Source organism: Hyperolius riggenbachi, chromosome 8 (assembly GCF_040937935.1).
Source record: "Hyperolius riggenbachi isolate aHypRig1 chromosome 8, aHypRig1.pri, whole genome shotgun sequence".
Classification (NCBI taxonomy): Eukaryota; Metazoa; Chordata; class Amphibia; order Anura; family Hyperoliidae; genus Hyperolius; species Hyperolius riggenbachi.
Window position 1 is genome coordinate 283,490,713 of NC_090653.1, and position 23,660 is coordinate 283,514,372.

The window sequence follows — 23,660 nt, forward strand, 5'->3', positions numbered from 1 at the left end:
TGCATGGGTGTCAGAAAATTTTCCCACTCCAAGGACACTGCCGATACCATTCCCTTTTGGGCACTAGCTGCGGCTTGCGTTGTTTGCTGCCCTCCTGGTCGTCCTGGGTTTGCGGAAGTCAGTCTGTCGGCGTACAACTGGCTAGAGGAGAGGGAGGATGTCAATCTCCTCTCTAAAGTCTCCACAAGAGCCTGCTGGTATTCTTCCATTTTGACCTGTCTGACTCTTTCTTCAAGCAGTTTTGGAACATTGTGTTTGTACCGTGGATCCAGAAGGGTATAAACCCAGTAATTGGTGTTGTCCAGAATGCGCACAATGCGTGGGTCGCGTTCAATGCAGTCTAGCATGAATTGAGCCATGTGTGCCAGAGTCCTACCAGAATCCTCATCATCCTCTTGTGAGCGTTGTGATAGTTGTTGTGATGCATCATAGTCGTCACCTTCCTCCTGGTCTGCTTCTGCTGACCATTCGCGCTGAATTGTGGAAGTCCAACGTGCACCGCTCTGGCCCTCGTCAGTGGTGGCAGGAAATTCCTGCTCCAACTCCAGCTGTTCCTCCTCCTCTTCTTCGTCAGAGCTGCTGGGGCCAGCGTTTCCTGAGGCGGATGGCCTGATGTTGGTACCATCACGCTGATCGTTTTCTCCTTCAGATTCCCCCAGTTGCATCATGACAGCTGTTTCCTTGATTTTCAACATTGACCTCTTCAGTAAACACAGCAGTGGTATGGTAATGCTGACTGAAGAGTTGTCACTGCTCACAAGCAACGTGGATTGCTCAAAATTTTGGAGGACTTGGCAGAGGTCCAACATGTTGGCCCAATCGGATCCACAGAAGCTTGGCAGCTGTCCGGATGCGCCTCGGTACTGCGCCGTCATGTACTGGACCACTGCACTCTTCTGCTCGCAAAAGCGGGCTAGCATGTGCAGCGTAGAATTCCAGCGCGTAGGGACATCACACAGCAAGCGATGGTGGGGGAGATTGAAGCGCTCCTGCATCTTGGCGAGTGCCCCCGAAGCAGTACTGGAATTTCTACAATGTTTGGCCACTCGACGCACCTTCAACAGAAGATCGGGCACGCCTGGGTACGTCCTCAGGAACCGCTGAACTACTAGGTTCATCACGTGCGCCAGGCAAGGGATGTGTGTCAGCTTAGCCAACCTTAAAGCGCGAATGAGATTACTCCCATTATCACACACAACCATGCCCGGTTTCAGGTCCAGTGGTGCCAGCCACAAATCCGTCTGTTCCTTTATTCCCCTCCAAATTTCCTCCCCTGTGTGCTGCTTATCCCCAAGGCAGATCAGCTTCAGCAACGCTTGCTGACGCATGCCAACAGCTGTGCTGCACTGCTTCCATGATCCTACTGCTGCTGTTGCTGGGTTAGCGTTTCCGGATGAGGTACAGCTTTGAGATGCGTTGGAGGAGAAGGAGTCAGAGAGGTAGGTGCTGCTGTTATCCAGTGGGAGGGACGGCGGTGCAGCTGTTTGCGGCGTGGGCAACACCCGCGCCGTAGCAGGTGAGGAATCGCTGCCAGGCTCCACAAGGTTCACCCAGTGCGCGGTAAGGGAGATGTCTCGACCCTGGCCGAACGCACTCGTCCAGGTGTCAGTGGTGAGGTGAACCTTGCAGGCAACGGCATTCTTCAAGCTTCGGATTATTTTGCTGACCACGTGCTTATGCAACTCAGGCACTGCAGAGCGCGCAAAGTGGTAGCGGCTGGGAACCACGTAACGTGGGATGGCCACTGACATCATGCCCTTGAAGCTGTTTGTCTCCACCACTCGATATGGCAGCATTTCGCAGGCCAGAAGCTTGGCTATGCTGGCTGTTACTGCCACGGCCCGGGGGTCATTTGCTGGCAATTTCCTCTTGCGCTCAAACATCTCCGACACAGACAACTGAACCGTAGCGCTGCACACTGAAGGGCTGTTGGTTGTTGTGTTTGATGAACACTGGGAGACCTCAAGAGCACTACTCCGGAAAGTGACAGTGTCAGCGTCATCTGATGTTTGCGAATGTTGTGAACCACGCAATGGCTGGGCTACTGCTGCTGCTGAGGCGGGTCTGGTGGTGAGACTGGTGAACCCAAGGGAGGCAGTGTTGCTGGTACCCTGTCCTGTCGCGTTTGCCCACATAGTGGGATGTTTGGATAGCATGTGGCGGCTCATGCTGGTGGTGGAGAGGTTGTTAATACTTTTCCCCCTGCTCAGGCGGGTCTTGCACACCTTGCAAATCGCCATGGTAACATCCTCATTGCAGTCTTCAAAGAAAGCCCAGACTTTGGAGCACCTGCCTTGCTGGCGATTTCTGTTTGCGCCCCTTTTGCCTCTCACTTGAACTTCCACGCTTGTGGTGCCTGAAATTGCGCGCCGCCTACCTTGTGGCACAAGGCGAACTCGTGCAGCAGTGGGTTCTTCAACAGACTCATCTGTGCTGCTGCTACGACGGCGATGTTCGCGTTCACAGACAAAATCTGGGTCTATGTCCACATTGTCCATACCCTCCTCTTCCATCTCCTGAAACTCGTCATATGTCATTGTGGGGGGCCGCCACCGTGGAGTAGAGCTCCCCAGAACAACCTCTGCGCAGCTCACTCCAACGTCGTCTTCCAGAGCTTCTCGGCCGACCTCCTGCAATTGCAACCCCTCCTGCCCAACTTGCTCTGGGATTTGGGTTACAAAGTCCTCGGACTCGCCTTGTATTTCAGTGCCCGGTGCATTTGCCACAGTTAATGGTTGTGAATCCGGGCACAACATTTCTGGCTGTTCCTCCATTGACCTTTCAAAGGTGGAAGTTTGTTGGCCTGGGAATAGCTCCTGCGAATACCCCATTGTGTCCTGAGGTAATTCATCGGACTGGTTATCTGGCAGTTGTGTGCGTGGTGTCGCTGCCGGTTGTGTCAGCTTTGTGCCCACTGGCTCCTTGTAACTGGCTGAGGACTCGGACCTCGTGCGTGATGTGCTGGTGCTGCTTAACCCACTGCTGGACGCTTGAGAGGTCATCCAAGTAATTATCTGGTCCTGTTCTTTTGGATCTGTGAGGGTGGTTGTCCTGGACAACATGGGCGGTATTGAGTGGGTTTTCTTGGGTGCTCCCCTGTGGCCTGTACGTGAACCGTCAGGGGAAACACCTCTTCCCTTGCCCCTCCCTCTTTCACCGGATTTCTTCCTCATTTCACTTATCCTTAAAGTACACGCTGACTGGCAGCAGTACAGTGGCAGTACAGAAATGCTATACAGTGGTGGGTGAGCGGTGTACCACTATTGCCAGCAGCGACACAGAGCACAATGCTATACAGTGGCGGGTGAGCGGTGTACTACTGTTCCCAGGCCCAGCAGACACAGAGTGGAAGTAAACACAATGCTATATAGTCTGGCTGAGCCGTGTACACAGAGTGGCAGTACACACAATGCTATATAGTCTGGCTGAGCGGTGTACACAGAGTGGCAGTACACACAATGCTATATAGTCTGGCTGAGCGGTGTACACAGAGTGGCAGTACACACAATGCTATATAGTCTGGCTGAGCGGTGTACACAGAGTGGCAGTACACACAATGCTATATAGTCTGGCTGAGCGGTGTACACAGAGTGGCAGTACACACAATGATATATAGTCTGGCTGAGCGGTGTACACAGAGTGGCAGTATACAATGCTATATAGTGTGGCTGAGCCGTGTACACAGAGTGTCAGTAAACAATGCTGTATAGTCTGGCTGAGCCGTGTACACAGAGTGTCAGTAAACAATGCTATATATAGCGTGGCTGAGCGAGGTACACAGTGGCAGTACACACAATGCTATATAGTCTGGCTGAGCGGTGTACACAGAGTGGAAGTACACACAATGCTATATAGTCTAGCTGAGCCGTGTACACAGAGTGGCAGTACACACAATGCTATATAGTCTGGCTGAGCCGTGTACACAGAGTGTCAGTAAACAATGCTATATATAGCGTGGCTGAGCGAGGTACACAGTGGCAGTACAAACAATGCTATATAGTCTGGCTGAGCGGTGTACACAGAGTGGAAGTACACACAATGCTATATAGTCTGGCTGAGCCGTGTACACAGTGTGTCAGTAAACAATGCTATATATAGCGTGGCTGAGCGAGGTACACAGTGGCAGTACACACAATGCTATATAGTCTGGCTGAGCGGTGTACACAGAGTTGAAGTACACACAATGCTATATAGTCTGGCTGAGCCGTGTACCCAGAGTGTCAGTAAACAATGCTATATATAGCGTGGCTGAGCGAGGTACACAGTGGCAGTACACACAATGCTATGTAGTCTGGCTGAGCGGTGTACACAGAGTGGAAGTACACACAATGCTATATAGTCTGGCTGAGCCGTGTACACAGAGTGTCAGTAAACAATGCTATATATAGCGTGGCTGAGCGAGGTACACAGTGGCAGTACACACAATGCTATATAGTCAGGCTGAGCCGTGTACACAGAGTGTCAGTAAACAATGCTATATATAGCGTGGCTGAGCGAGGTACACAGTGGCAGTACACACAATGCTATATAGTCAGGCTGATCCGTGTACACAGAGTGTCAGTAAACAATGCTATATATAGCGTGGCTGAGCGAGGTACACAGTGGCAGTACACACAATGCTATATAGTCAGGCTGAGCCGTGTACACAGAGTGTCAGTAAACACAATGCTATATATAGCGTGGCTGAGCGAGGTACACAGTGGCAGTACACACAATGCTATATAGTCAGGCTGAGCCGTGTACACAAAGTGTCAGTAAACAATGCTATATATAGCGTGGCTGAGCGAGGTACACAGTGGCAGTACACACAATGCTATATAGTCAGGCTGAGCCGTGTACACAGAGTGTCAGTAAACAATGCTATATATAGCGTGGCTGAGAGAGGTACACAGTGGCAGTACACACAATGCTATATAGTCAGGCTGAGCCGTGTACACAGAGTGTCAGTAAACACAATGCTATATATAGCGTGGCTGAGCGAGGTACACAGTGGCAGTACACACAATGCTATATAGTCAGGCTGAGCCATGTACACAGAGTGTCAGTAAACAATGCTATATATAGCGTGGCTGAGCGAGGTACACAGTGGCAGTACACACAATGCTATATAGTCAGGCTGAGCCGTGTACACAGAGTGTCAGTAAACAATGCTATATATAGCGTGGCTGAGCGAGGTACACAGTGGCAGTACACACAATGCTATATAGTCAGGCTGAGCCGTGTACACAGAGTGTCAGTAAACAATGCTATATATAGCGTGGCTGAGCGAGGTACACAGTGGCAGTACACACAATGCTATATAGTCAGGCTGAGCCGTGTACACAGAGTGTCAGTAAACAATGCTATATATAGCGTGGCTGAGCGAGGTACACAGTGGCAGTACACACAATGCTATATAGTCAGGCTGAGCCGTGTACACAGAGTGTCAGTAAACAATGCTATATATAGCGTGGCTGAGCGAGGTACACAGTGGCAGTAAACAATGCTATATATAGTGTGGCTGAGCGAGGTACACAGTGGCAGTACACACAATGCTATATAGTCAGGCTGAGCCGTGTACACAGAGTGTCAGTAAACAATGCTATATATAGCGTGGCTGAGCGAGGTACACAGTGGCAGTACACACAATGCTATATAGTCAGGCTGAGCCGTGTACACAGAGTGTCAGTAAACAATGCTATATATAGCGTGGCTGAGCGAGGTACACAGTGGCAGTACACACAATGCTATATAGTCAGGCTGAGCCGTGTACACAGAGTGTCAGTAAACAATGCTATATATAGCGTGGCTGAGCGAGGTACACAGTGGCAGTACACACAATGCTATATAGTCAGGCTGAGCCGTGTACACAGAGTGTCAGTAAACACAATGCTATATATAGCGTGGCTGAGCGAGGTACACAGTGGCAGTAAACAATGCTATATATAGTGTGGCTGAGCGAGCGGTGTACTACTGTTCCCAGCAGCGACACACAATGACTGGGGGGGACCCTGGCTAGCGTGGCTGGAGAGCGAATTACCCTGCCTGCCTACCCAAAGCTAAACCCACAGACAAATGGCGGAGATATGACGTGGTTCGGGTATTTATTTACCCGAACCACGTGACCGTTCGGCCAATCAGAGCGCGTTCGGGCCCGAACCACGTGACCCGTTCGGCCAATCACAGCGCTAGCTGAACGTTTGGGGAACGTTCGGCCATGCGCTCTTAGTTCGGCCATGCGGCCGAACGGTTTGGCCGAGCACCGTCAGGTGTTCGGCCGAACTCGAACATCATCCGAACAGGGTGATGTTCTGCAGAACCCGAACAGTGGCGAACACTGTTCGCCCAACACTAGCTGAGGCCACTCCAAAACAGCAGAGACCTTTCCTGGATCCATGGAGAGGCCAGACGTAGAGATAATGTACCCCAAGAAGGCAACGGAGGTTACCTCGAAGAGATATTTTTCCAGTTTAGCGTAAAGTAAATTCTGTCTTAATTTCATTAACACAAACTTGACATGTTTCCGATGTTCCAACAGATTGGAAGAGAAGATCAGTATGTCGTCCAGATATACTAAGACGAACTTCCCCAACACCTCCCTGAATACCTTATTTGTCAACTCCTGGAAGACGGCCGGAGCGTTACACAACCCGAAGGGCATCACCAGATATTCGTAGTGCCCGTCGGGTGTGTTGAAGGCCGTCTTCCATTTGTCACCATCTCTAATACGAACTAGGTTGTATGCGCCCCTTAAATCCAGTTTAGAGAAAATCTTGGCATTGGTAACCTGAGTGCACAAATCGTCAATCAAGGGCAATGGATAACGATTTTTCACTGTAATTTTGTTCAAGCCTCGATAATCAATGCAGGGACGAAGGCCTCCACCTTTTTTTTTTTTTTTACAAAAAAGAATCCTGCCCCTTCTGGTGAACGAGAGGGACGAATGAAACCCTTGGCCAAGTTCTCTTTGATGTACTCCTGCATTGCTATTTTCTCAGGTCCAGACAGATTATAGAGGTGACCCCTTGGAGGCATACAACCAGATCTTAAATCGATGGGACAATCGAAGGTACGGTGAGGGGGAAGTTTATCTGCCGATTTAGGACAGAACACATCAGCAAATTCTGCGTATTGAGTTGGCACACCTTTAACCTCAGTGCAGTTTCTAGGCTAAAATGCACCCAGGGCGAGTGTGTAAAAATTGCGCCCCCCCCCAAGCAAGGTATGGGTGCCCGCAGTATAGGTTAGCCAGGTCTAGTTGCACTTAGTATAGGTCCCCCCAGTATAGGTAGCCAAGAATAGGTATCCCAGTATAGGTAGCCAGGCATAGGTGAGCCAGTATAGTTGCCCCCGCTATAGGTTAGCCAGGTAGGTGCCTCCAGTATAGGTAGCCAGTATAGTTGCCCCCAGTATAGGTTAGATAGGCAGGCGCCCCCGGTATAAGTTAGTTAGGTAGGTGCCCCAGTACAGGTTAGCTAGGTGGGTGCCTCTAATATAGGTAGCCAGAATAGTTGCCCCCAGCATAGGTTAGATAGGTAGGTTCCCCCCAGTATAGGTTAGATGGGTAGCTGCCCCCCAGTATAGGTTAGATTAGGTAGCTGCTCCCCAGTATAGGTTAGATTAGGTAGCTGCCCCCCAGCGTAGGTTAGGTTAAGTAGGTGCCCCCCAGTGTAGGTTAGATTAAGTAGGTGCCCCCCAGTGTAGGTTAGATTAGGTAGGTGCCCCCCAGTGTAGGTTAGATTAGGTAGGTTCCCCCCAGTATAGGTTAGATAGGTAGGTGCCCCCCAGCGTAGGTGAGATTAGGTAACTGCCCCCCAGTATAGGTTAGATTAGGTAGCTGCCCCCCAGCGTAGGTTAGATTAAGTAGGTGCCCCCCAGTGTAGGTTAGATTAAGTAGGTGCCCCCCAGTGTAGGTTAGATTAGGTAGGTGCCCCCCAGTGTAGGTTAGATTAGGTAGGTTCCCCCCAGTATAGGTTAGATAGGTAGGTGCCCCCCAGCGTCGGTGAGATTAGGTAGCTGCCCCCCAGTATAGGTTAGATTAGGTAGCTGCCCCCCAGCATACGTTAGATTAGGTAGCTGCCCCCCAGTATAGGTTAGATTAGGTAGCTGCCCCCCAGCGTAGGTTAGATTAAGTAGGTGCCCCCCAGTGTAGGTTAGATTAGGTAGGTGCCCCCCAGTGTAGGTTAGATTAGGTAGCTGGCCCCCAGTATAGGTTAGATTAGGTAGCTGCCCCCCAGCGTAGGTTAGATTAAGTAGGTGCCCCCCAGTGTAGGTTAGATTAGGTAGGTGCCCCCCAGTGTAGGTTAGATTAGGTAGGTGCCCCCCAGTGTAGGTTAGATAGGTAGGTGCCCCCCAGCGTAGGTTAGATTAGGTAGCTGCCCCCCAGTATAGGTTAGATTAGGTTGGTGCCCCCCAGGGTAGGTTACATTAGGTAGGTGCCCCCCAATGTAGGTTAGATTAGGTAGGTGCCCCCCAGTATAGGATAGATAGGTAGGTGCCCCCCAGCGTAGGTTAGATTAGGTAGGTGCCCCCCAGGGTAGGTTAGATAGGTAGCTGTCCCCCATAATGGAGGGGGGAGCCGGAGCCGCGGGGAGGGCAACCCGACCTCTCCCCGGGCCGCCCTCCGTGCTCCCCCCTCAGATGTAGAGCGCAGCAGCAGCAGCCAGGGAGGAAGCGCTGTAAACAACATACCTCCCTGCGTTCCAAGTGCTGCTCTCTCGCCGCCGGTCTCTTCCTCTCTGCCGCCTATACGATGATGCACACGCTGGTTCCTGTTAGCCGTAACTAGTGTGTGCATCATCGTATAGGCGGCAGAGAGGAAGAGACCGGCGGCGAGAGAGCAGCGCTTGGAACGCAGGGAGGTATGTTGTTTACAGCGCTTCCTCCCTGGCTGCTGCTGCTGCTGCGCTCTGCATCTGAGGGGGGAGCACGGAGGGCGGCCCAGGAGAGGGAGGGAGAGGTCGGGCTGCCCTCCCAGCGGCTCGGCTCCCCCCTCCATTTCAGCGCCCACCTCCCAACAGCGTCCCGGGCGGCGGCACGGGCCGCACGGCGCTAAAAACGGGCCTGTTTAACCTGAATCTTGGTGTTTCCTACGGTTACCTTCGCTAAACAGTGATGATGACAGTGGGTAGACCAGCTCTTTAGCTGACCTGAAGCCCAATCAATCTGAGGGGAGTGAAGTTGTAACCATGGCATGCCAAGAATAATGGTGGAGGTTGTCATACACAGGACCAGAAATTGCAAACTCATCTTGTGTAGCACCCCAACATTACACACCAACTCAGGGGTCCAAGAAAGGGGTTCTCTACTTTGCAGAGGAGAGTAATCTACTGCAGTGACCAAAAGCTGTTGGTCTAACGGGAGTAAGGGAATCCCCAAATGTTTTGCAAACTCGTAATCTATAAAGTTAGTGTAACGGTCTTGTGTCGTAGCTCAGATGTCTGATTATATGGTGATCTGCAGAATCACCAATAATACAGACGCTATACCTGATTATGGGTGATCTGCAGAATCACCAATAATACTAGTATAGCAGACAAAGAGCTGAGTGTGTAGTGATTTGGTGCAACCGTAATTTTAATAGCTGAATGAGACCTCACCAGAGGGGCTGGTGAGGTACTATCAGTACACTGAGCGTGCACTAGAGTACAAGCTCCAGCAAGCTGGAGAAAACAATATCGAGGAGGCCGGATCACCCGTGGAGCGGGTGAGTCAGACTGTACTGCAACCTAGTGATCACCCAAGGAGTGGGTGAGTCAGACTGCAGCCTAGGAGACACAATAAAACTACAATGACAGATTACCCAGGGGGTAGGTAATTAAGGCTGTACTGCAGCCTAGCAGAACTGCTTCACCAGAGGGGCTGGCGTAGCTAACACCTCACCAGTGGCGAGGACCCACTGGTGAGTAGAATGGTCAGGCAGGCAAGGTTCGGCAACAGAGAGGTAAATATCGGTACAAGATCGTGAGACAAGAGAGTAATCTGTAATCAGGCAGAGGTTCAGCAACAGGAAGGTACGTATCGGTACAGAATCGTGAGTCGAGAGAGTAATCAGTAATCAGGCAGAGGTAGGCAGATAGGCAAAAGTACAAGATCAGAAAGCAGGATCAGAGTCAGAGTAATAGCTAAGAGTCATACACAGGAGATCAATACAATAAGCAATATCCTAGTCTAGGTGTGAAATCCTTAGCATCAACACCTGGGAACTAGTCTAAGGTCTGAGCGCTAACACGCAAGTATTCACGACAACAGACACCAGCAGAATGAAGCCCGGAGGCTTAAGAAGCAGAGGAGACCCCACTGGCACGCCCCTCCTGGATCAGCCAATCCTGGGCGCCGTGGGACTCCTCTGACGTCCGCCAACCAGCAGGTCAGCTGACGGGCTTCCTCCCCGCATAAAGGTCCCGTCTGTGGCGACCCCCTGCACGGAAGAACGTTCCGTCCTCGGCGTCCTGGACGCCGGATGGAAGGATGGCCGCATGGAGGCAGCTGCGGCGGCGGTGCTGTTCGCCGCAGCTGCCTCGTCTCTTACAGTTAGCCGCTGAACCAGAGTCTATGAAAGCTTCAGTGGGGACCGTCTGACCTTCCCAAGTGATAGAACAAGGAAGGAGCAGACGGTTATCGTTAATGACTGCGCGCCTAGGGTATTACCTCTGACTACACCTAGGCGGCAGCGTTTCCTGACTTTTTAGGACAATTCTGGACCTTATGACCCTCCTCTGCACAGTACAAACAGAGTTTTTCTGTTTTCCTGCAATTCTTTTCCACCTGTGTCAATCTAGAATGTCCAATTTGCATTGGCTCAGGCGGAGGCGACACAGGTGGAGGAGATGCGTAGGAGACATATCTTACAGTATTCTTACCCCGGGTCTGTTTTTGATAGCGTAAATGGCGATCAACCCGTACTGCTAAAGAAATTTCCTCATCAATGGATTTAGGTTCAGGATGCCCCAACATCAAGTCAGAGACTGCATCTGATAACCCTGATAAAAAGCAGTCCAACAATGCAAATGTCCCCCACCTAGCTGACACAGCCCACTTCCTGAATTCAGCTGCGTAAACTTCTACCGGATTTTTACCCTGACGCAAAGTTTTAAGCTTCCGCTCAGCGGTGGAGGCAATGTCCGGATCATCATATATTATGGCCATAGCCTTAAAAAACTCCTGAACTGATGACAAAGCCTCATGCCCTCCCTGGAGGCTATATGCCCATGTCTGTGAATCCCCTGACAAAAGGGTCTTTATAAATGTAACACTCTGTGTCTCAGTTCCCGACAAATTAGGTCTTAACTACAAAATAAGACAACACTCGATTTCTAAAATTCTGAAAGTCAGATCTATGTCCAGAAAACTTTTCGGGTACAGACATTCGCAGGTCTGTAACTGGAGAGGATCGCACTGCATTCACAGCCGTTTGTAGGACTTGTATAGACCCAGACAAAGCGGTGATCTGGGTTTGTTGACCATCCAACACCCTGATGAAATTTTCCACTGAGGTGGTTAGTCCATCAATACGGCTGTGGAGTGCTTCCATATTGTCTTTCGGGTCTGCCGTTCTGTAACGATTGGTGTCAGCACACAGAGTGTATCTGATTATTGGTGATCTGCAGTATCACCAATAATACCGATGTTATACCTGATTATATGGTGATCTGCAGAATCACCAATAATACAAGTATAGCTTGACACAAGACACCTAATGTAATGTGAGTGTTTGGTGCAACAGTAAGAAAGGTTATCTCCCGAGGAGCGGGAGATACAGACACTACTGCAGCCAGTGGACACCTGAGGTGCAGGTGGCCACTGGCTGTACTTCAGCTGTCTTCCTGAGCGTAGGAGAGACAGACTGTACTGCAGCCAAGGATCCCCTGATGGAATGGGAATCAGACTGTACTGCAGCCAAGGATTCCCGGATGGATTGGGAATCAGACTGTACTGCAGCCAGAGGACTCCTATGGAGTAGAGACCCCTGGCTGAACTGCAGAAGGGACTTCCTGAGGAGCAGGAAGCCCTTGCAGCTAATTGACACCTGAATGATTAGTGTCACCAGTAGTACAGGCAGACTGATCACTCAGGGGATGAGTGACAACCAGAAGGGTCAGACAGGCCAGGTCGGCAACACACTAGCAGATAAGGTACAGAGACAGAAGACTGATTCAGTAACCAGGTACAGGCAAGGTTGGCAACTAGTAGACAGATGGGCAGAGGTACCGAATCAGAAAGCAGGAGAGAGGTCGACAGAGCCAGAGGTCATAACAAATATCAATAATCACAATCCTAGTCTGAGGTGTGAGGTCCTTGGTCTCGACACCCGGGAACTAGTCTAAAGAATAACACAGTATCCTAAGCTAGGGTGTGAGGTCCTTGGTCTCGACACCCGGGAACTGGTCTAAAGTATAACACAGCAATGACACAGGAATGCTAAGCTTAGGTGTGAGGTCCTTGGTCTCAACACCCCAGAACTGGTCTAAGGTATAACACAGTAATGACACAGTAATCCTATTCTTGGGTGTGAGGTCCTTGGTCTCAACACCCTGGAACTGGTCTAAGGTATAACACAGTAAACTTCAAGAGCGGAATCTGGCTAAGTGTGAATTCCCAGTTCCAACTGGTTCTAACACACTGTAGGATCTGACTGTGGTCTGAGTGCTCACACGTAAGTGTTCGCAACGGCAGACAACCAGCAACTGACAAGCAAGATCTATATATATACTGCAGTGCGCCGCAGCGCCGCCCCCAGTCACTCAGCCAATCAGGAATTCCGCTGGGATCAGCTGATCGTCCTGATCAGCTGATACCTCTCCTGCTGGCATAAAGGTCCTGTCTTCTGGCGCGCGTGCGCGTAGCTCTCCATCTGTGTGCACTAGCAGGCCCAGGCAAAGCAGACATGTGTTGCTGTGCGGAAACCGCCGGTCTGAACGCGGAGACAGCTGCCCCGCCTCCAGAGCGCGCGGCGGCATCTCCGCCATTCATTACAATCTCATTGATTGTACTAGTTGACGCTAGCAAGGCCAACTTGTTATTGATACCACTGAAATATCGCCTGGAGTGGACTGCAGCATATCACATACCTGCAGTAATCAGCACTCCCTGCGACTGAGCACCTACTACAGCTTGCAACTGCAAACTTTATTCCTATCCACTAAATTTACATATTACTTGTTTTCATTTGAATGATGTACCTTTAGCTCATAAATTCTTAATTGTACGCATGTTTTGGGGTGTGGCATGGGTGTGGTTAGAGGTGTGATTGGGCGTGTCTTAAGTATCCCTCTTTCTAATGTCAAAAAGTTGGGAGGCAGGGTCGTAACTAGACTTTATAGGGCCCCCCTACAAAAACAATAGCATGGGGCACCCTTTGTACCCGATCCCCATTGCCTAGTGGCAGGGGCGTAGAGCCCGCGGTCGCAAAGGTCGCCGTCGCGACCGGGCCTGCCTCCTGAAGAGGCGGGGGAGGGGCCTGGGGGTCTGGACCCCCCAGGTGTTGAAATCCCCGCAGTGCACTGGAGGCAGAGAAGGGCTACGGCAAGATGGCTGCCGAAGCCCTGCACTAGAGACTATTTGTGTCTCCAGTACAGGGCTTCGGGCGCCATCTTCCCGTAGCCCTGCACTCTGCCTGTCAGCGCGGGAGATGTGCTGAAGGAGGATTGTCATCGCTGGAGGAGCTGCACGAGGGAGGCTGGCTGCACGTCGGGGAGATCACGTCAGAGGCTGGCCAGGTGTGTGAATTTTTTTTATTTTACAGGGTTATTATCTTGTGAATGCTCCCCACATAGCGATTATTTTCTGGTGAATGCTCCCACATTGCGATTATTTTCTGGTGAATGCTCTCACATAACGATTATTATCTGGTGAATGCCCCCACATTTTGATTTTTTTCTGGTGAATGCTCCCACATAATGATTATTTTCTGGTGAATGCCCCCACATTGCGATTATTATCTGGTGAATGCCCCCACATAACGATTATTATCTGGTGAATGCTCCCACATAATGATTATTATCTGGTGAATGCCCCCACATTTTGATTATTTTCTGGTGAATGCTCCCACATAACGATTATTTTCTGGTGAATGCTCCCACATTGCGATTATTATCTGGAGAACGCTCTCACATAACGATTATGATCTGGTGAATGCTCCCACATAATGATTATTATCTGGTGAATGCCCCCACATTTTGATTATTTTCTGGTGAATGCTCCCACATAACGATTATTATCTGGTGAATGCTCCCTCATAACGATTATTATCTGGTGAATGCTCCCACATAATGATTATTTTCTGGTGAATGCTCCCACATAACAATTATTATCTGGTGAATGCTCCCACATAACGATTATTTTCTGGTGAATGCTCCCACATAACGATTATTTTCTGGTGAATGCTCCCACATTGTGATTATTTTCTGGTGAATGCTTCCACATTTCAATTATTATCTGGTGAGTTCTCCCACATAACAATTATTTTCTGGTGAATGCTCCCACATTGTGATTATTTTCTGGTGAATGCTCCCACATTGCGATTATTATCTGGTGAATGCTCCCACATTGCGATTATTTTCTGGTGAATGCTCCCACATAACGATTATTTTCTGGTGAATGCTCCCCACATAGCGATTATTTCTGGTGAATGATCCCACATAATGATTATTTTCTGGTGAATGCTGCGCACATAACGATTATTTTCTGGTGAATGCTCCCACATAGCGATTATTTTCTGGTGAATGCTCCCTACATAGCGATTTTTTTCTGGTGAATGCTCCCACATAACGATTATTTTCTGGTGAATGCTCCCCACATAGTGATTATTTTCTGGTGAATGCTCCCCACATAGTGATTATTTTCTGGTGAATGCTCCCCACATAACGATTATTTTCTGGTGAATTCTCCCACATAGCGATTATTATCTGGTGAATGCTCCCCACATAGCGATTATTTTCTGGTGAATGCTCCCCACATAGCGATTATTTTCTGGTGAATGCTCCCACATTGCGATTATTATCTGGTGAATGCTCTCACATTGCAATTATTATCTGGTGAATGCTCCCCACATAGCGATTATTTTTTGGTGAATGCTCCCCACATAGTGATTATTTTCTGGTGAATGCTCCCACATTGCGATTATTATGTGGTGAATGCTCCCACATTGTGATTATTATCTGGTGAATGCTTCCACATTGCGAATATTATCTGGTGAATGCTCCTACATTGCGATTATTATCTGGGGAATGCTCCCACATAACGATTATTACCTGGTGAATGCTCCCGCATTTTGATTATTTTCTGGTGAATGCTCCCACATAACGATTATTTTCTGCTGAATGCTGTGCACATAGCGATCATTTTCTGGTGAATGCTGTGCACATAGCGATCATTTTCTGGTGAATGCTGTGCACATAATGATTATTTTCTGGTGAATGCTGCGCACATAACGATTATTTTCTGGTGAATTCTCCCACATAGCGATTATTATCTGATGAATGCTCCCCACATAGCGATTATTTTCTGGTGAATGCTCCCCACATAGCGATTATTTTCTGGTGAATGCTCCCACATTGCGATTATTATCTGATGAATGGTCCCACATTGCGATTATTATCTGGTGAATGCTGTGCATATAACGATTATTTTCTGGTGAATGCTCTCACATTGCAATTATTATCTGGTGAATGCTCCCACATTGTGATTATTATCTGGTGAATGCTCCCACATTGCGAATATTATCTGGTGAATGCTCCCACATTGCGATTATTATCTGGGGAATGCTCCCACATAACGATTATTACCTGGTGAATGCTCCCGCATTTTGATTATTTTCTGGTGAATGCTCCCACATAACGATTATTTTCTGCTGAATGCTGTGCACATAACGATTATTTTCTGGTGAATGCTCCCACATTGCGATTATTTTCTGGTGAATGCTCCAACATAACGATTATTTTCTGGTGAATGCTGCGCACATAACGATTATTTTCTGGTAAATGCTGCGCACATAACGATTATTTTCTGGTGAATGCTGCGCACATAGCAATTATTTTCTGGTGAATGCTGCGCACATAGCGATCATTTTCTGGTGAATGCTGTGCACATAGCGATCATTTTCTGGTGAATGCTGTGCACATAATGATTATTTTCTGGTGAATGCTGCGCACATAGCGATTATTTTCTGGTGAATGCTGCGCACATAACGATTATTTTCCTTCAGACTGGCATCTTGCTACTAATTGCCCTATTCCCTCTGGGTGCTGCGTATGTTTGCAAATTGAACGTGGCACCCATGCTGATGCAAAGCTGAATTGCCATGTCATGCACAGCTATAGGGATTCGGATATATGTGTGCTTTGGGTGTTGCGGGGGGGGGGCTGTTGTTGCCGGGGGAGGGCCCACATCCAGATTCCGCATCGGGGCCCAGAGGTTTGTAGCTACGCCACTGCCGAGTGGTGCTGCATCTAAGCAACCTGGTGCACTGAAGCTGCAATAACATTGCTGCCAAAATCACAGCCTACAGACTGTCAAAAATAAATGGTTCCATTAGGGGTACTGCACACTGACATCTCAGGGCTTACTGGATACAAATCAGTTGATTGTGCTGCTTCTTTACTTTTACAGTGAGCAAGATCATCCATGAGAGAATGAAGGAGTGCTGCAATGAAGGATATCAGCATTTTATAAACAATGAGGAGTGTATTCAGAAGCAAAAAGAAACAAAGAATTGCACACAAATGTTTGAGAAATGCTGTTTAAAAACGAAAACATTTTCTAAGAAGCCAGCAAGAATTGGACTTGGTGATGTTTTAAGGTATTTCAAAAATCTATCCAGCTTCACTCAGAGGGATCTAAGCAGCTCCTGGCTTCAAATAGCTGAAAGGGCTGCCATGTTTTAGACATTCACTCCCCTGTTACCGTTCCACTGCCATTATCCAGGCTAGGTGTGAAATTCTTCAAGTGTGACTAATGTTTTCTGTTTCAAGTACAGTGGGGAAGACTTAAGGGGCCCATATACTGGTCGATTTCAGCCATCGATCGACCGATCGATTCGATCAGATCGATCGGCAATTGATTTCCAATCGATCAATCGATTTGATCGAATTGCGGATGATTTCGATTGATTTCGAACGATTTGATCGATCTAAAGGGATGGAAAATCTACTTCGATCTGCTGCTGCCAGCAGATCAATGGCCCATAGAGCTGCATTGGATCTAATGGTCCAATAATGCATTTAGATCAATTTCAAATAGATTTCATTCTGAAATCTGTTGGAAATCTGTTCCTAGTGTGTGGCACACATCAGATAGATTCCTGTCAGATTCTGCTTGACAGGCATCTGACAGAAATCTATCTGATGGTCGAATCTGCTGCAAATCTATAAGTGTATGGCCACCTTTAGGGTTTGTTTGTGGTCAATTAGGTCTAATGGGCGGATTTCTTATCTGCCTTCCATCATCTGTTGCTCCTCCATCCACAAGTCCTTACAGGGATGTCCACAAGTCCTTGCACTGAAGGAAGAGGTAGAAAGATACTGCCTATTTTAACCCTGAGGGCCCATTCACACTAGAAGCGATTTTCGGAGCATTTTGCGATTGATAAGCATTTTTTACGATCATTCCCATTCACTTTAATTAAAATCGCGCTAAAAATTGTGGATAAATTGCGGCGATTTTTGCTTACACGGTTTTTCCGCAATTTTAATGAAATTGAATGGGAGTGATTTTAAAAACCGCTAATCAATCGCAAAATGCTCAGAAAAGCTCTTCTAGTGTGTCAGTGAAAATCCAGTGCCTGCAGAGTGTCAGCGCACATCCAGTGACTGCAGAGTGTCAGCGCACATCCAGTGACTGCAGAGTGTCAGTGCACATCCAGTGACTGCAGAGTGTCAGTGCACATCCAGCGACTGCAGAGTGTCAGCGCACATCCAGTGACTGCAGAGTGTCAGTGCACAACCAGCGACTGCAGAGTGTCAGCGCACATCCAGCGACTGCACAGTGTCAGTGCACAACCAGTGACTGCAGAGTGTCAGTGCACATCCAGTGACTGCAGAGTGTCAGTGCACATCCAGTGATTGCAGAGTGTCAGCGCACATCCAGTGACTGCAGAGTGTCAGTGCACATCCAGTGACTGCAGAGTGTCAGTGCACATCCAGTGACTGCAGAGTGTCAGTGCACATCCAGTGACTGCAGAGTGTCAGTGCACATCCAGCGACTGCAGAGTGTCAGCGCATAACCAGTGACTGCAGAGTGTCAGTGCACAACCAGTGACTGCAGAGTGTCAGTGCACAACCAGTGACTGCAGAGTGTCAGTGCACATCCACTGACTGCAGAGTGTCAGCGCACATCCACTGACTGCAGAGTGTCAGTGCACATCTAGCGACTGCAGAGTGTCAGCGCACATCCAGTGACTGCAGAGTGTCAGCGCACATCCAGTGACTGCAGAGTGTCAGTGAATCCACACAATTCCCATAAGGAACTCAACCCTCAGCGGATGCTTATCCAACGAAGAACATTTATTCAAGTGTTACACGAGTATACACAGCATAATACTTCCAGCACAACGTTTCGGGCGAAGTGACCTTTATCAAGTGCTCGAAGTTTCACATAGGAATAACACATTTATAACATCATTACACCTGACCACACCTTACATAAGGGGGCGGTAACAATACCTATTGCATTTTAACCCTTTGAACAGCTAGCTCTATAAAAAACACCTGAGACTAAAGTCCTCGTTTAAGCCCCCTGGCGACTGCGTCCCCAGCCTATCCATCCACCAGGCCTCCCTCCTCAAAAGTTCACTAGTATGGTCACCACCCTCATATCTCGGGACCACCTCCAAGACCTGCCAGCGCAATTGACTAACACTGTGGCCCAACTCAGATAAATGTCTGGCTAATGGTGGATCCTTTCTCGAATCCTCTTGCTCACCACCTATGACCCTTTTAGGTTTTTTGATGTTACTTTTATGTTCGTTTAATCGGGTCTTAATGTCCCTTGTGGTCTGTCCCACATAGGCCAGACCACAGGGACATTTAATGAAATACACCACTCCTTTTGTGTCACAGGTGGCGTAATCTCTAAGTAATATGCCCTCACCTGACCGAGGGTGATGAACCTTGGGCCCTTTGATAATGTTATTACAATGTTGACAATGTAAGCAAGGGAAAGTACCCTTTTTAGGGGTACCCAGGAACATTTGTTTCGCCCCCCCGGGTCTCCCAATGTCAGCTCGGACAAGATGATCCCTTAGGGACTTGCCCTTCCTGTAAACAAATCTGGGGGTGGCCCTACAGACTGACAGCAACTGGGGATCCGCAGCTACCATGGGCCAAAATCTGACTATCTTATCCTTTAAGATGGCGGATTCACGGCAAAAAGTGGTGATGAAGTTCAGCTCTCCCCTCTCACCATCATTTGTTTTATCCTTGTAGATTCTCAGTGTTTCTCTCCCCATCATCCCCACCTCACTGGCTAATTCCTCACATTTCTTGCGATTATATCCCCGTTTTACAAAATCATCAGTGAGGAGCTGCGATTGCTTGCGATAAAGCTCATCAGAAGAAGTGATTCTTCTCACCCTAATGTATTGACTCTTAGGGAGCCCATCGATGAGGGGCTTCGGGTGAGAACTGGTGGCTAATAAAAAGCCATTCTTATCTGTCTCCTTTCTATACAAATCTGTTTCGAAACTACCGTTTTTCACCCGAACCTCCACATCGAGGAAATGCAAAACCTCTTTGTCATACTCCATCTTGAATTTCAAAGTATCATGTACACTATTGAGCTCCTCGAAAAACAGCAGCAGCTCCTCCTCTGAACCTGTCCATCCAAAAAAGAGATCATCAATAAATCTGCAGAACCCCCTGATCTTCCCATGGTGGCCCCCATTTAAAATGAATGTATTTTCAAAGTCTAACATGACAATATTAGCCACCGTAGGGGCATAAGGGGCCCCCATGGGAATGCCGAGGGTCTGCAGAAAATAATCACTGCCAAATCTAAAATAAGCATGTGAAAGGCTGAACTCTAGTATGGTGAGAATAAACAAGAGCAACTCATTACTGATCCCTTCATTTACCTTCAATCTATCTTCAACAGCACTCAAAGCTTCATTGTGAACAATGTTATTATAGAGGTTAATAACATCCAAGCTGACCAGATACCTCAAATCATCTACAACAATCTTGTCCAGCGTGTTCAAAAACTGGGTGGTGTCCCTGAGACACCTCTCCTCAGCTTTAACAACAGGCTGGAGCCAGGTGTCCACAAAGACCCCCAACGGTTCCAGGAGGGAATCCACTGCAGAAACAATGGGTCGCCCAGGTGGATGCAACAGGTCCTTGTGGACCTTGGGCAATGTATAGAAGACCGGGACCCTAGGTTTCTCTTTCTTAAGTGCAACACATAACTCGTTACTGATGACATTATAACTGGCTGCCTCATCTAACAAACAATCTGTCAATCTCAATCTTAAAGTCCCGAGTAGGATCATCTGGCAGTAATCTGTATACTGAAATGTCCATCAACTGTCGTTTAGCCTCCTTGATGTAATCACATTTATTTTGCACAACAATTGCCCCCCCCCCCTTATCCGCTTTCTTAATAATGATTGAAGCATCCCTCTTCAAACTAGTGAGTGCCCTCTGCTCAGCTTTGGATAAATTGTATGTCAACTTTCTGGTGGAAATAGCTTTCTCAGTTTCTGCTATCACAGTCTTCTCAAACAAATCCAGAGCAGTACTAGTCAGCGGTACATCCGCCTTACTTCTAGGCTTTAACTTATCAGGGACGTCCAGCCCTTTAGCCGCTCTTACTGCTGTGATCAGTGCTGGGCCGAAATTACGCATGAGCGTAATTACGCATCGTAATTCAATGTAAATTTACGCGTAAGCGCTACGCGTAAATTACGGTCTTACGCGTAATTATTTACGCGTAAGCAGTAGAGTGGTATCGTAATTACACTGTCTACCGTAATTGCTAGGTATGCGTAATTTTACGAACACTTACGCGTAATTTTACGCGTAATTACTAACGTAAAAACTCCCCTTTTCTAAAAGTAGCCAATCAGTCAACATCCTAAGCAACCAATAGTATCTTCTCCCGCCCTTCAGTATAAGCATACGTTTTGACGCATACGAATGATTTGTACGCAATAACTGTCACATTGACGGCAATTGCGTACATATCCTCCGTATGCGTAAAAAAATACGCATTAATGGGTATTACAGCACTACGCGTAACATCGTAGTGTAAGCGCCTACATTACGGTATCCTTACGCGTAACTGCGTAAGTTTACGCGTAATTACAGTGATGTACCGTAGATAATTTTCTACACCGTAACCGTAATTGCGTAATGCGTAATAGCGTAAAATTACGCGTAATGATCCGTAAGCGTAGATTTTTCCATTACGACCAGCACTGGCTGTGATACCTTTAGTGGCTCTATTCAGTGCATGCCAGGCCCGCCACTTAACACTCTGTGTGAACCTGTAAAGATCCACTTTTGCATCAAACATTCTAATGCCATGTGTAGGCACAAATCCCAACCCCGTGGTTAAGACCTCATTTTCCATGGGGGTGAGTTGTCTGTGGGAGATATTAATCACTCCCTGGTCTCTGTTGTACATGCTCTGATCGAGCTGGGCAGTCCCATTCGCCCCCACAGACTCCACTCCTCCAACACTCGCACCAGTTCGTATGGCACCTACCGTTCTCTCGCTGACATACTCACTCGCAGCGGAGATGGCAGGAAGTTCAATACTCTCCGCAGGTGCTGTGCCCCGACACATGGCTGCTAACGCTGGCTCCTGGTGAATGGACGGGGCGCTGGGACAGCGTTCTGTCCTCTCCTCTCTCCTCTGCCTCGACCTCTTCCTCTTCCTGTGTCGGCTCCTCCCCTTCCTCTGGGTTGTCTGTCGCTCCCTCCTCTCGATTCCGGAGGCTGAGTATGGGGAAAAGGAGCCGCGTATTCACCCTCACTGGCCGAGAAATCAGAGTCAGAGGCCCCCTCCACCGGCGGGGAATTTCTGTTCAACTGGCGTCCTAGTCTTCGAATTAGCTTTCAGGTATACACTCTATTCCGTTCGTAATCCTGGGCGTCCCTTTTGAATTTCTCTATTTTGCCTTTCAATATGCTCTCTTTAAAGTCATTGATATTGATGTCTAGTTGTTCTTTAAATGCGTCGTATGCCACCAGAGTGTCTTTAGCTAGCAATTCAGCTGTTAATTTATTTACCTCTTTCTGTGCTTCCACAATCTGAAGATGTAAATACTGGACTGTCAATAGCATCAGGTCCTGAGAGCACTTGTTCAGTATCCCATACCACTTGGCAAGAAATTCAGGGTTATCCTTGCACAGTAAAGGTGAGAGAACGATTCTTAGTCCTCGGGGGATTCTGTCCACCTTTATATACTCAGTAAGTGTGGAGGCATGCAAGACAGTGTCACCTCCTTTCTTATTGCTGCCTCCAATTGCGTTTTAACACTTTCTACTGGATTCACTTGTGACCCAGTAAAGGTGTATCTGACAGAATCTCCCAATTCCAATATAGCTGTTCTTTCCTCCAACGATATGCTGTGATATTCAGCTTGATTGTCGCTTGTACTCACAATATCAGATAACGACATATTCGTTTACCGTAGCCTCGTCCAGACCGGGTGACTATCCAAGTCAATAGTATGCACAGGGGTGTCTGCGGGCTTCAGGCAATGGTAAATGTTGTGGGGAGTTCCTATGGCTGGAAGGGTCACCAATCCTCCAAAAATCCAATCAATCCACACAATTCCCATAAGGAACTCAACCCTCAGCGGATGCTTATCCAACGAAGAACATTTATTCAAGTGTTACATGAGTATACACAGCATAATACTTCCAGCACAACGTTTCGGGCGAAGTGCCCTTTATCAAGTGCTCGAAGTTTCACATAGGAATAACACATTTATAACATCATTACACCTGACCACACCTTACATAAGGGGGCGGTAACAATACCTATTGCATTTTAACCCTTTGAACAGCTAGCTCTATAAAAAACACCTGAGACTAAAGTTCTCGTTTAAGCCCCCTGGCGACTGCGTCCCCAGCCTATCCATCCACCAGGCCTCCCTCCTCAAAAGTTCCCTAGTATGGTCACCACCCTCATATCTCGGGACCACCTCCAAGACCTGCCAGCGCAATTGACTAACACTGTGGCCCAACTCAGATAAATGTCTGGCTAATGGTGGATCCTTTCTCGAATCCTCTTGCTCACCACCTATGACCCTTTTAGGTTTTTTGATGTTACTTTTATGTTCGTTTAATCGGGTCTTAATGTCCCTTGTGGTCTGTCCCACATAGGCCAGACCACAGGGACATTTAATGAAATACACCACTCCTTTTGGACACCTGGCTCCAGCCTGTTGTTAAAGCTGAGGAGAGGTGTCTGAGGGACACCACCCAGTTTTTGAACACGCTGGACAAGATTGTTGTAGATGATTTGGGGTATCTGGTCAGCTTGGATGTTATTAACCTCTATAATAACATTGTTCACAATGAAGCTTTGAGTGCTGTTGAAGATAGATTGAAGGTAAATGAAGGGATCAGTAATGAGTTGCTCTTGTTTATTCTCACCATACTAGAGTTCAGCCTTTCACATGCTTATTTTAGATTTGGCAGTGATTATTTTCTGCAGACCCTCGGCATTCCCATGGG

At 48.1% G+C, this 23,660-nt stretch overlaps 1 protein-coding gene across 1 annotated transcript in view; it reads left to right on the plus strand.

Annotated features, from left to right (window-relative positions):
- LOC137528587 (uncharacterized) overlaps nt 1–23,660 on the plus strand; it is a 122,359-nt gene that overhangs the window by 56,264 nt on the left and 42,435 nt on the right. The window contains exon 5 of the mRNA XM_068249933.1: nt 16,588–16,777. Within this exon, the coding sequence (XP_068106034.1) occupies nt 16,588–16,777 (190 nt within the window). The remainder of the gene's footprint in view (nt 1–16,587; nt 16,778–23,660) is intronic.